Source organism: Vicugna pacos, chromosome 11, assembly GCF_048564905.1.
Source record: "Vicugna pacos chromosome 11, VicPac4, whole genome shotgun sequence".
NCBI classification, from domain to species: Eukaryota; Metazoa; Chordata; class Mammalia; order Artiodactyla; family Camelidae; genus Vicugna; species Vicugna pacos.
The window spans coordinates 81,687,508-81,702,124 of record NC_132997.1 but is presented as its reverse complement, the minus strand read 5'-3'; the positions used below and the strand labels follow the sequence as shown (position 1 = coordinate 81,702,124).

At 39.3% G+C, this 14,617-nt stretch overlaps 1 protein-coding gene across 12 annotated transcripts in view; it reads left to right on the top strand.

Moving 5' to 3' along the window:
* The window catches only part of SORCS1 (sortilin related VPS10 domain containing receptor 1), a 468,902-nt gene that overhangs the window by 389,056 nt on the left and 65,229 nt on the right, over positions 1-14,617 (top strand). For all 12 annotated transcript variants that reach the window (XM_072971853.1, XM_072971845.1, XM_072971844.1 and 9 more), the window contains one exon: positions 2,572-2,685. In XM_072971853.1, the coding sequence (XP_072827954.1) occupies positions 2,572-2,685 (114 nt within the window). The remainder of the gene's footprint in view (positions 1-2,571; positions 2,686-14,617) is intronic.

Sequence of the window (14,617 nt, the reverse complement as noted above, 5' to 3'; positions counted from 1 at the left end):
TAGCAGGATTAACCCGGTTTAAACTGGAAAAGTACTGAGGCATATGGAAGGCATAAATACATGCACCTGCCACAGCATTCTTTCTGGAGCATTCGTGAAGTAGAAAGCTAGCTGTAGGGTGAGTGATGTTGTGGTTCTAGTTTTGGCATTTGGATGAGGTTGAAATATGATTGAGGTTGGGTAGGTAGTCACCCCCTTGATCATGTCCATCTCTTTTTGTTCCTTTTCCTTTTTGTCCTTCTGCTTTTTATAAATGTATTTATTCTGGTTTAGAGAAAGCAGTTGCTAAATATGTATATTAGTGTTAAACAATTGAAACTTGGCCAGCATAAGAACCAAAACCATTCATTTAACAATATTAGGTATGGGGCGATCATAGGTCACATACCTAATCAAAATATCAGTGATTGGGTTGAGATACTGTGTACATACACGTCACATATCTTAGAAAAAGAAAGCCATCTCTCATGGTTGGCATCTAGGAACATTCTCGAAATCAATAGTACTGGGCAGGCCTAGCAAGTTGGCAGACTGCACTCAGATGGATAACCCAGGGCTGTTCTTCTCTTGTTGATATAGAAAGCAAGCCAAGAGCCAGTCCTGTATCTTTCTGGGCTGAGCCAGAGGCCATCCAGAGCTTCCGTTCCACAGGGGCTCACAAGGAATTCTGCAGAGGCCTCCCCAGCCTTGACCTCTGTTTCAGTCAGCGCAGCGTTGTTACAATGACAAAAGTATTTTATCCACGTCTTAACCTTTCAGGACTGACATCCTGAAATACATTCACAGGGAAAACTTTCATGGAATTTTTAAGTCATTCATCACATCTCTCTTTCTGAAGCCTGACTGTTCCTCCTTCATTCACTCTATTCAAGGAAGATTTGGCTTTAAAAGGATTAACTATCTTAGTGGTTTAACTTTGGCCGTACCAGTCATTCTCTGGCAGAGAGCAAATTTATTTCCTCAAAGAAAACCAAAGAGAAAAAATAAGTCCCGATTCCCCGATTTCTCCTGGAAACATTTGTTCCTTTGGGAATTTTTTCTACAAGGTTCCAGGGTAAGCTAGTCTTTTCTTGTTGGTATTGTCATTTATTTATCTTTTTAATTTTAAGCTAGTCTAGAATGAAGAGAACACAGGGTAAGGAAAGCATTTCAGTTTCCCCCTCCTCCCACTCTCACTGCCCCTCAGTCTCAGCCCGATTCTTGCATTCATTTGTGGTTGGAATCTGCTACTCATCCGACTACTAAAATGTAAGCAGAGAAGCAGGAAATGAGCATGAAAGAGGCCATTGTCAGCCTATCTGGTCAAATGGGACTTTTGTAACTGCATGATTTCTGAAAAGATTTTGGAAAGCACACCATGACCTTATTAGTTTCCACCAGTAGCTGGAGCTTCAGTGGTTCCCCTGGACCGTAGCATAATGAAAGGTGGTTGTCACTGAATGTTCTTTCTTGGCTTCACTCTCCCCTGGACACCCTCCCTGTCCTGACCCCACTACCAGATGACCGTGCCAGTCATTCTCCAGCATTTGGGAAATAATTTCCTGAAATGAACCCTGGGTGTCCTGTAGACAGTGTTTCTGAAGTCTTCCTACACCTGCTGGTTTGAACCAGCACCAAATCTATCTGGTTTGTGCAGAATTCTCAGCGCCAGCTGCCTGGTAACAGGCCCCTCAGTAAGCCTGGTTCTCCCTTCCCAGCCTTCACATGCCAGCATCTCACCTCCAGGACCCAGATGGGCCAGTTCGTACTAATGCTTGCTCATTGCTGTCTGCGATTTGTCTGTGCATGTGGAGGTGCAATTTGTTGCCAACCTCCGCGCCCAGGTTCATCTTCAGAAGCCAAAATATCAGGCCACTCAGAGGCTCCTGGAGGCAAGAATGAGAGGAGGCTGAGAGAAATGTTTTTAACTAATTTCAAACCAGAGAGAAGATTTAAAGCAGTGAGTCCCAGCTGGCATTGTTAACTGAGCAGGACAGAGCTTTTCCTTGGGGGAATGCTTGCATCACTCTTGAAGGACATTTCTTTCTCTGCTCTGACTTTGAAGCAGCTGGCTCGTGCACAGAGAGACCGGACTCAGCTCTCCTTGGTAGATCCAGATGTCTTGGAAGAGCACCCCAAAGACATCCCCAGCAATGAGGATTGTGCCACGTGTGGCTGAGTTAAACTCTTCAGTGAAGCTTTCCACTGAGTGTTGGACTTCCACCACGAGAGCTTTCTCTGGGTCCAGACACCATCAGTGTTGTGTCTCCTCATAATGAGAACAACATCTGCTCTCTCAGTTTAAAGGTGTTTGATTGGAATTATTGGCTATTGAGCCTTCATCTCTACACACGTACTTCTGTTGTCTCCAAGTTAGCATTTCTCAAAATGGGTTCTGTAGAATATTTCCATGGGTAGTTGATAGAATATTCAATGAGTAAAAAGGTTCCATTTTTGAAAAGGCATTGATTCAGGGAATGTCTGGTTTTTGACTAATTGACTAGGGTAGAAGTTGCCTGTGAACTCACATGAAATTATCGTCAGTAATGTTGCCACCTACTGAAAGGTTCCTCTTGGCTCTTTCCCCGACAGTGACTATGGTTACGAGCGACACAGCAATGGTCAGTGCCTGCCTGCATTTTGGTTCAATCCATCTTCTCTGTCGAAGGACTGCAGCTTGGGACAGAGTTACCTCAACAGTACTGGGTGAGTGTCCTAAGCCGTGGCCTTAGGAGGTCAGCTTCTGCTGCTTTTCAGCATGTGTTAAACTTACAGAATAACTTCTGATCAAAGACCAGGCCTGTTTCATTACAGCACCATTTATTTGCTTTTTTTCATTTTAATAATGCAGTGCAAATTTTTTTTCTTTTTTTCTTTAACATTTTTTATTGATTTATAATCATTTTACAATGTTGTGTCAAATTCCAGTGTAGAGCACAATTTTTCAGTTATACATGAACATATATATGTTCATTGTCACATTTTTTTCTCTGTGAGCTACCATAAGATCTTGTGTATATTTCCCTGTGCTATACAGTATAATCTTGTTTATCTATTCTACAGTTTTGAAATCCCATCTATCCCTTCCCACCCTCCGCCCCCTTGGCCAAATTTTCTTTAATAGTGCAAATTTCATCTGAGAGTAAGACCCCAGTTGCGCATAAAGAAATGAAACAGGTTCCTTGGATGAAGGTGGCAGTGATGATAATACATAAATTTCTTCATTTTTGTATACTTTATTTCAGAACTACCTTTTACCCTCATGACATCCCTTTGTGGAAAGCCAAATGAATATTTCCTATGTGTATTTCCTGTTCTATAGATACAGAACCTAGAGTCAGAAAAGAAGTTTATTGACTTTTCAAGAACAAACTAGTGCTACTAGGAATGCGTTTCATTTTCTCTGTGTACAGTCTTAACACACTTAAGGCATGCATTCTGATCTTTATAAATCTGGAATCAGGTTTTAAAATTTTGTGCTTAATGTTTTTTGTTGCAGGGCGTATCCAGTATTATTTTTTAAATACCATAAAAGGGAAAACAGTCCATGATTTTCTCACAATTATAACTGATACTTATAGATTTAGAAAATCTATTTGGGACTTATTTGGATTTTCATTCAAACAATCTATAAAAAGACATTTTTGAGCTATTTGGGGAAATGGAATATGATCTGTTGATTAGTGATGTATTAATCAGGGCTTTCCAGAGATACGCGTTTCTAACTCTAATTGGAGATGTATATGTGTATATAAAGAGATTCCTTATAAGGAATTGGATCACCTGACTATGGAGATGAGCAAGTCCAGATCCTGACATCTGTAGGGTGAGCTGGGAAACTGGAGACCCTGGAAAATGGATGATTTGTTCCCAGTCTGAAGGCTGATGGTGAACCAGGAGGGCTGATGGTATAGTTCCTGTCTGAAGGCCAGTAGGTTCAAAACTCAGGAAGAGCTGATGTTCCCATCTGAGTGTGAAGACAGGGAAAAAGTCAATGTCCAGTTTGAAGGCAATCAGGCTGGACAGATTTTCTCTTTTTCAGAAGAGGATTAGCCTTTTTGTTCTACTTAGGCCTTCAACAGATTGGATGAGGCCCACCCACCTTAAGGAGGGCAATTTGCTTTATTTAGTCTACTGATTTAAATCCAAAACCCTCATCCTTCACCCTTCAGAGAAGCACCCAGAATAATGTTTGACCAAATATCTGGGCTCGTTCAAATTGACATACAGAATTAAACATCCCAAGTGATACTAGGTTATATCTAAATCTAAATATTTATATTATATTTATTAACTAAATATATTACATATTTAGGTGTGGTACTGATATTTTGGCTAGGTGGGAAGAAAAGAAACCTTACCTTTTAGAGATATATGATGTATGACATTTGTTTGAAAATGCTAAAAAAAAGGGGGTAGGTATTAATAAATTTTGAAGATAAGTTGATGAGTGTGTGGGTATTTATTATACTAATTTCTTTCATTTATGCATATTTGAGGATTCTGACATTGAAAAGTTTAAAATAGAGGTAAGGAAATAAGGAAGGAAGGAGGGCAGGGGAAGGGGTGAAAGTAGGGGAGGAGGGGTGGCATAGGCACCTCACCAATATGCCAGCACTACTTGATTGCTCTTTGCCTTTCTTTTTCCCTCCCTCCCTCTCTCTCTCTCTCTTTGTTTTTCTTTTCTTTTCTTTCTTTTTTAATTGAACTATAGTCAGTTTACATTGTTGTGTTAATTTCTAGTGTGCAGCATAGTGATTCAGTTTTATATATATAAAAATTTTATAAATATATATATATAACTGAATCACTATGCTGCACACTAGAAATATATACACACATATATAACTTTTGTTGTTTATCTATTCTATATATAGTAGTTAGTATCTGCAAATCTCAAACTCCCAATTTATCCCTTCCCACCCCCTTTCGCCCCTGGTAACCACAAGTTTGTTCTTCTATGTCTGTGAGTCTGTCTATGTTTTGTAAATAAGTTCATTTGTGTCCTTTTTTTTTTAAGATTCCACATAATAGTGATATCATATGGTATTTTTCTTTCTCTTTCTGGCTTACTTTACTTAGTATGATGAGGTCCAGGTCCATTCATGTTGCTACAAATGGCATTATTTCATTCTTTTTTATGGTTGAGTAGTATTCCATTGTATATATACATATATATATATATATATATATATATATATATATATTGTGTGTGTATGTATGTATATATATACCACAACTACTTTATCCAGTCATGCTCTTTGCATTTCTCATACCATCTGCCATACAGAAGTGAAGACATCCATGTTTCCATTTACGTTCTTTTGCATTTGAAATTTTAAGTTTTCTACTAGATGTATTGTTCTGTTTGCCTTTTTCATTCCAAAATATATCTTAAACACCTTTCCAAGTCAGAGTGTATAAGGTTCCTTGCCATCTAATTTCCTTTAACTCCCTAGTTTTCAAGAACCTGGAATTATGCAGTCATCCCTTTTGTGGACAATTTGGTCATTTCCTATTTTTTGCCACTATAAACAATGCTGCAGTTGCATCCTCATAGCATAATAATTGCTGTTAAAACCCTACAACAGTAGTTAGAGTCTCTTTTGGCAATCGAAGGTGTTTCTCCTAGCTCCTAAAGCAAAGTCTACCCAGTCAGCTGGTTACTTCTTAGCCCTGAATATCCAGGCATCACCAGATGTCTCCCCTATACGGGAACACCAGCCTCCTGCTCACATGCTGCCTGTGTGTCCCACACAGGAGAGATTCAGTTGTGTTAACTGCCATCCTCCTTTAAAGGATAAACACCAATGGATTCTGTAAGGGAATGCTAAGAGGAGGGGTAGGTAGGATTCCTCAAATTAATAAACTAAGGCAGGTTATTTCAGGCAGAAAAAAGAAGAGGTGATCCAGGTGAAAAGGGCAAAGGGCACCCTGGTAGTTTCCTCAAGGACAAGCCCTGATGTCAGTGCCCAGAAGTCTGTAGAATTAAGGAGCTCCTGTGCCCTCTAAGTCTTGCCAGTGCCAGTTTGAACCCATCCACGGGCATCTCGGGTTGTCAGTACAAAATCCATATTAGCTTCAAGCTGGGATGAAGTGCGAGGAATCATAAGGGCAGGGTTGGCCTGAAAGTTAATGCCTCAGTACCTTTTACTCCCCAGGCACCTCTCTTGCCTCACCCAAACCCTCACAGCAGAGCACACGCGGCAGTCATGCGCTCAGAGCCGGGACGGAACAAGTCTAAACAACCGCCCCTTGTCAGTCGAGCTTAACAGGCAGTCCTGCCAGCAGTCCCTTCCTGAGAGTTCAGCCAAAAACATGCACTTAAACCGTCCTTTTATTTTTTTCAAGCCTCACTTTATGAATAGTTCTGGTTGCTCTCACAGTCAGCTTATTACCCTGTATATCTGTGTTCTCAGGTTCACTCACGTCACTGTGATGGAAACATTCGAGCATCGGTTATTATTATGCCCAATAGAAATGCTGTTTTGAGGAGATGCCAGAAGTGTTTTCAGCTTCCCTGTGCAGAAGCGAATGGTGTGCAGTCTTTGTTTCCATTCTCAGCAAGATCTTAGAAAAGATAGTTGGAATAAGAGCCGAAATGGTTGCAGAAAGTCCCTCCGGGCGGCTGAAGCCACCAGTCCTTAGTGCTTGGTCCAGTGGCATCAGGTTTCCAGTGTTCACACCACAGGGCAGCTTGTGAGCACGGTTCTGCCACGTTCTCCCTGCCTCTTTCGCCCTTTGTTTACACACCTTCCACAAGCCGTTCCGTTGGGGGCCAGCTGGCTGGTACTGGGGCCTCAGCCTGTTGTTTACAGGGCGTGGACTCTAATGGGGGTTGTGTTATTTGGTGAGAAACAGTGATTTTGGAATGAAACAAGTAAAAGTTCTAATCCAACTTCTGCTGTTTACTATTGTCTTTAGGAAGTGACTTCCTTTCTTTGAGCCTTAGTTTCCTAACGTATAAAATTTTGCTATTTGCTCTCGTGTTTGATTAAATACAATATTGTATGTGAAGCGTGCAGCACGATGCCTGGCAGATAGTAGTCACTGTCCAAAGTGCAGACACCGTCATCAGTGGTCATCATCCCAGGGCTCCTCTGGAGTGAAAGTAAAAAGCTGAGGAAAGCTTCCTTTATTGTGTGTCTATAGTCGGACATTGTCTGATATTTAATAGTCATGGCGATACTGAGATCTAGGATGCAGTTAATCTAAGCCTCTGTTTTCTCATCTGTAATAATAACTCACATCTGAAATAATAACTCACATAGGCTCATAAAGTCACACAATTAGGAACCACCCTACACCCAAACACATGCCTGTCCCTCAGTACCACTCAAGGCAGATAACACATTTACCTGACTAGTAAATGAGTTCTTTTCTCTTCAAATAAGGTGAAATCAGTGTTCATTTGTATATCATCTTGTGTCTAGTGCTGAAATAACCCTCCACTCATTGCTTTTTGTTTCTCCACTGATGACTATAAATATCTCAGTTTGCATATACACAAGCACCAGCCTATTTCATTGCATTTATATATGGTTAAATCTTGTTTGTACTGTTTTGGATCCAGGGAACATGACACAAATTTAAGTTTCTAAATTAACTAGAACATTGTTTGTTGCATGCCAACCGTAAAAGAGTCTGTAAATATAAAATAAAGTGGGCATTGGGCCAATTTACTCTAAGAAACCAAGATAATCTTCTCAAGGGACAGATTTCTTTTTGCTATTAAGCTAGAGATATTTCAAGATGCGTTTTTTTAAAAAAAAATGTCTATAGAAATTTCTATCTGTGGAGTTTCTTTAGAGGAGCCATTAATCCCTTCTAGAAGAATATAAATGAACAGTGACAGCCATTATTGTTCCTCAGGGTTCGTTTCTCAATAGTCAATGGGGATATTTACTCAGAAAACTTTTAAAAAGATGTTTAAAATAGTATTAATTCAGTATCTATATAAGAACATTTAGTGGGTCCAGGAAAAAGTATATACACATGAATTCTAGCAAAATAGTAATTTCCATCCTGTCAACATACATTTAGAATGATTCAAAAATGCTTTCTATAAACATATTCCTCTCTACATCAGCCATGAAAACACTCAGATGCTGGCCATCCTGCCACTGCTGTGGAGTTGCTAGTTCCAGGGTCTTCAGGGGACTGTCAGTGTGCATCATAGAGAAGAATTAGTCCTAAATGTGGTACTTATGTTTCAAGTCCACAGAAAGGAAATCGCTTGCGTTATTTACAGACTCAACACTGCAGGGGCCCACGCAGCCATTTTCTTGGAAAGTACCATGTGGTCTCATAGCAGACAGGCCATAATTGTTGCTGCAAAGTTGATTCCTCAGAATGTCTTTCTTAGGTGTGTTTTCCCGTATTTATTATAAAATGGCATTAAGGTTGGAAATGAAAAAGGTGAACATCATTGTATGTGGAGATCTGATTCCCCAGATCGCCATCCATGCCCACGTTAATGGTATTGGCACTAATGATCTTCATCCAGGTGGTATGGCATCTTGGCAGGAGAGCACCAAACTCAGTCCAGAGGCTCATAAACACTCCTTGTCTCTCATGTGACCTTGGAAAGCCTTCTAAACTGTATCTCCTTTTTTTTTTTTTATGTGCAAAACAGAGGGATCGTATTGAATGATCTTTGAGATCCCTTCAGGCTCTGACATGTCCATGACCAATTTGAAATGATTCATTATTCAGATGCTTTGAGCTGCAGGTGTTTAAAAGTAGGGAAATTTTCCTTATATAACGTAGTGGTCCAGTTAGTTGACTTTGGTAGTGGATTCCATGAGCCATTCTCATGATTTTTTTTTTATTGCAGTCTGGTTGATTTACAACGTTGTGTTAATTTCTGATATACAGTGTAATGATTCATTATATTCCTTTTCATATTCTTTTTCATTTAGGTCATTACAGGTGTTGAATATAGTTTTGTGTGCTATGCAGTAGGACCTTGTTGTTTATTTATTTTATATATAGTAATTAGTATCTACAAATCCCAAGCTCCTAATTTGTCCCTCCCCACTCCCTTTCTCCACCCCTGGTAACCGTAAGTTTGTTTTCTATGTCTGAGTCTGTCTCTGTTGTGTAAATAAATTCATTTGTGTCCCTTTTTTTTTTTCAGATTCCACATATAAGTGATATCATATGGTATTTTTCTTTCTCTTTCTGGCCTACTTCACATAGTATGATAATCTCCAGGTCCATCCATGTTGCTGCAAGTGGCATTGACCTAATTAAACTTACAAGCTTTTGCACAACAAAGGAAACCATAAAGAAAACAAAAAGACAGCCTACGGAATAGGAGAAAATATTTGCAAATGATGCAGCTGGCAAAGACTTAATTTCCAGAATATACAGACAGTCCATACAACTCAATAACAACAACAACAAAAAAAAGCCCAATCAAAAACTGGGCAGATCTAAACAAATTCTTCTCCAATGAAGACATACAATTGGCCAGTACATGAAAAAATGTTCGGTATCTCTAATTATCAGAGAAATGCACATCAAAATGACAATGAGGTATCACCTCACACCAGTCAGAATGGCCATCATTAAAAAGTCTACAAATAATAAATGCTGGAGAGGGTGTGGAGTAAAGGGAACCATTCTCATGATTCTTGATAGCAAGACATTTAGTTTGGCTATATATCCCACCTCATCAAGTTGGCATTCAAAATGAAGTTGAATTCTACTTACTGTTCAAATTAAATAACTTGTGCTTCCATCCTACTTAACGCAAGAAAAGTTTTCTTCCCTCCACCTAGTCTTCTGTCCGAGGACAGTCCCCTAACCAAAGGTGCACTTACTCAGTTTAAGGGGAAATTCCTGAGACCTATTGCCTTGAGGAGAGAGAGTGCCTGTTAATTTCTGGTGTACAGCATAGTGAGTCATTTATACATATTCCTTTTCATATTCTTTCTCATTTAAGCCATTACAAGGAGATTTAGGAGACTAAGCACATTTGAGAACATGGAACTCTGTTCTTCTGAATGTTAGTGTTCTGGCTACTACCTAGGATTGTTGGTGAAATATGGGCACATTGGGTCTAGAAAGATTTTTGAATCTTAGCCATACACTCTACCCAGAACTAGCTCCCTTCTCTATCCCCAAGGCTTTCCCCATTTCTTGTTTAAAGTCAAGTGTCCTTGTAAAAAGGCAGTTTTCCCTTGAAAACAAAGACACATAGTATAATCCAAGAAATTAAACCATAAATAAGGGACACTAGAGCTCAGTAACAGTAAGACCTACCTTGGTACAAGAAGACCTAGAGTTCCAGCTCATTCTGGGTCATTACGTGTAATAAGTACTGTTAAAAAGGGAAGAGACAACATCACAGGAAAATATAATTTCTACACTGATTTGTAAAGAATGAAGAGAAGCTTGACAGGAATGAAGACCAGCCCAGACAGAAGACATGGAGACTTCAGCCTGGCCTGAGCTCGGGAAGCACGTTGGTCAGTAGAAAGAGCCGAAGCTTAAAACATGCGTTGAGGACAGATCATGGATGTCTACTTTAAACCTGAACTTTGCCCTTTATGAATAAGCCATAGGAAGTTTTGAACAATTTTAAAGAAGAAATCGATGTGGTCTGATTTGATCTTAAGATAATCTTGGCAGTAAGCGTGTGGCTTCTGTTTTCAGGGAACTTGCTGTATAATAGCAACTTAATATTTAATACTTTGAATTCTAGCTTTTTAGTGCCTTTTGATATTCTAATATTTGTTAAGGTCTTGCAGTATGCCAGATTCTATGCTAAGTCCTTATGAATGCACTATCTCACTTAATCCTCCCAATAACTTTAGGACAAGATGCTGTATGTATCCCTATTTTACGGGAAGAGAACCCAAACATTAGAGTCTGTGTAAATTGCCTGAGTTTATGTAATGAGTAAGAGCCTGAATTTAAACTCGGGCAGTTTGGTTCCACAACACTTGTTTTAATCACCAGGGCAGTGATCTTTAAACCTGACTGCACACTAGAATCACCAGGGGAACTGCAAACAAAAACAAAAGCACACTTTTAAGTGAAGTAAGCCAGAAATAGAAAGAAAAATGACATATGATACCACTTATATGTGGAATCCAAAAAAAAAAAAAGCCACAAATGAACTTATGTACAAAACAGAAACAGACTCACAGACATAGAGAACAAACTTATGGTTACCAGAGGGTAAAGGTGGTGGGAAGGGATAAGTTGGGAGTTCAAAAATTGTACGTCTTGAGGAGTGATGGAAACGTTAGCTATCTTGATTGTGATGGTGGTTTCTTGGGTGTATACATTTATCAAAATTCATCAAATCGTACTTCTGAAATATGTATAGTTTACTGTACAGGAACCATACCAAAACCAAGGTGTTAAAAAAATTTTTTTTTTTTAAAACCACACTGATGCCCAGAATTCTCAATTCAACCATAGTTTCTGGGGGAGGGTCTTGACATCGCAGACAGGGTTGTGGCCAATGACAGTAGACGCACTGTCACCTTAACATACGCTGAATAGTCACAAACATCTATACCAAACATCTGTACCAAAATAGTAAGTTAAAAGAACTACTGAATAGCAAAATCACAGGATATGAAGACTTTCAAATGCTTTTTTCCTGTTTCACTCTCACAAAGGAAAACTATGGCCTTCATCTTTCTCAAGACTGGCAGACAGCACAGAAGCAAAATCAAAGAAGGTAGGGGTAAAAAGGAAAAGGTGACAGGAGTATCAAGAAGGGAGGGGAGAGAGTAGCTGAAATTGGGGGTGTTGAACTAATAAGACACTGGCTATTGATGAGCTGTCGGTAATATCAAAGGCATATTTGCAGAGTGTTTCCTTTAGTAATTGTGCAAAGACCCCCTTGCCGTTACAAAGCACTTTTCTTCTTGGCAGGTTGAAGAGTGTTTTACCAACTAAATGCAACCCAGTAGTATTCAGAGCTTAGGTCCAACATAATCATAAGTTGCCTTATTATTGTGGAGGTAGCAGCCCCATTTAATAACATATTAAATGTATTATTCATTTATGTAACTCAGACCCAGGGACAGCTGCTGGGATGAAAATAGAACCATTCTGTAATGCAAAAAGCAGGTGTGTGCTTCCTTGAGTAAATGAACTCTGCACAATTTTCTTTAAATTTCGGGGACAGTTCTGGTAGGGCTAATGGGATGCCATTTTCATCCAGGAAATAAAATGGTTTCAGAATGGTTTTTAATGAGCATTTAAAAAAAATTACCAACAGTCTTCTCCATGGCAGAATCCCAGGGGGCTGGATTCATGCTTTAGATTTAAGCAGAACTTCTGTTGCTGCAGGATTCAGGAAAGCCTGTGGGGATGATTGGTCAGAACAGCGGCAAACAAAAGGAGTGTTCTCTAGCTGATGCTGCCGGTGGTAACGGTGAGCCCTTGCCTCTAGAGCTGCTCGCCAAGATAGAGTCGCAGGTGCGCTTCAATGCTAAGTGATTAAAAAGCATAACCTGCCTTTAATTTGCATGGTGCCTTGCCTCTGAAACACGCAGGGAGTTTCTAGGATGCCATAATCACTGTGTCACATTGCTGGTCATTTTTTTGCTACCATTGCTGGTACCAGAAAGTCACCATTCTCCAGTGTCAGTATCTTTTTTTTTCTTCTTTCCTATATGCCCTTATTTTCTTTTGAATCAGCATACAGTTGTAAGCACCTACAAGAACTTATAAAAATATCAGATGGAGTGATGTTCAGAATACCCAGCCATGGCCATAACTCATCAGAATGAGTAGGGATCTTAGTGCAGGAGCAGCGTTTGGGAGGCTCCCTGATGTGCTAGGTGTTAACCCATTAGTTTCTGGATTGCTAGGAGAAGCAGGGACTCCAAGGGTAGGAGTCAACATAGCCGATGGGTGAGGTGCTTGAAGGGTTTGGGGTAGTGGTGATACCCAACTGCTAGGCAGATATTTCAGCATTCAAACTTGTACGTCATCCCAGTGTGGATCTCCTGATTTGTCAGCCTTACATGTCTGTGGTACAAGGATGCCCTCAAGAAGTTTTAAGTCCACAGTCACACTCAGGAAGAAAATCATACAAGACATAAATGATTCCATTATCAAGAAGATTATAAGAATTCCTAGAAGAGTTTAGAGGACAGATAGCTCACTCCATTCAAAGAGGCAGTACAATATAGTGGTAAAGAGTACATGTATTCTAGAGACAAATTATCTAGAGTCCTGACTGTGTGATCTTAAGAAAACTAGTTAAGTTCTATGAATCTTAATTTCTTCATCTGTATATTGAGAATAATATGTCTTTCTTATTTGGGATATTTTGAAGGTAAATCATGTTAAGAACTTAGCACAATGACTAGAACATATTAAGCACTCTCTAAATATGAACTTACTATTTTGCTACCATAGTCAGGAAAAGACAGGAGATAAGCTGTCACTTTAAATGTGGTAAGTTTTAGGCAGCTGACAGAGCATTCAGGAGGGCATAGAAGCAAAAAGAACAAAAGAGAAGAAGTACTTTCAAGAGGATTGAAAAGAGAAGTTTGGCTAGCACAGAATGAGCTTGTTGGGGAGACAAAGTCAAGAAGAGTAGAACAAAGTTAGCTTGTGGAGGGCTTCATGCAGGGAGATTAGAGGTTTTGTGACTTATGCTATGGAACTTAGAGTCCCCATGAAGGTTGTGAGCAGGTAGGATGAATACTAATGTTAACTAAAAATAATTGACAACATTTCAGTTTTTGATTTGCATTCCCCCGATGATTAGCAGTATTGAGCGTCTTTTCATGTGTCTGTTGGCCATTTGCATGTCCTCATTGGAAAAATGTCTATTCAGTTCTTCTGCCCACTGTTTAACCTGGTTGTTTGGTTTTATTTGATGTTGAGTTGTATGAGCTGTTTATATATATTGGATATTAATCCCTTATTGGTCATGTCATTTGCAAATATTTCCTCCCATTCAGTATGTTGTCTTTACGTTCAATTGATGGTTTTCGTTGCTGTAAAAAGGCTTTTAAGTTTAATTAGGTCCCATTTGTTTATTTTTGCTTTCATTTCCTTTACTTTAGGAATTGAATCCAAAAAAATACTGCTGTGATTTATGTCAAAGAATGTTCTGCCTATGTTTTCCTCTAGGAGTTTTATGGTATCCAGTCTTACGCTTAGGTTTTTACTCCATTTTGAGGTTAGTTTTGTATATATTATTAGAGAATGAGATGTCATCTCACACCTGTTAGAATGGCTATGATCAAAAAGAACACAAATAGCAAATGTTGGCAAGGACATGGAGAAAAGGAAACCCTCCTAAACTGTTGGTAGGAATGTAAATTGGTACAGCCACTGTGGAAAACAGTATGGAGGTTTCATAGAACTACCACGTGATGTAGCAATTCCACTCCTGGGAATATATCTAAAAAAAAAAACAAAAACACTAATTCATAAAGATACATGCACCCCTATGTTCACAGAGGCTTTATTTACAATTGCTAAGATATGGAAGCAACCTAAGTGTCCATCAACAAATGAATGGATAAAGAAGGTGTGTGTGTGTGTGTGTAAGAGAGAGAGAGAGAGAGAGAGAGAGAGAGAGAGAAATATTACTCGGCCATAAAAAAGAGTGAAATTTTGCCATTTGCAACAACATGGATGAACTTGG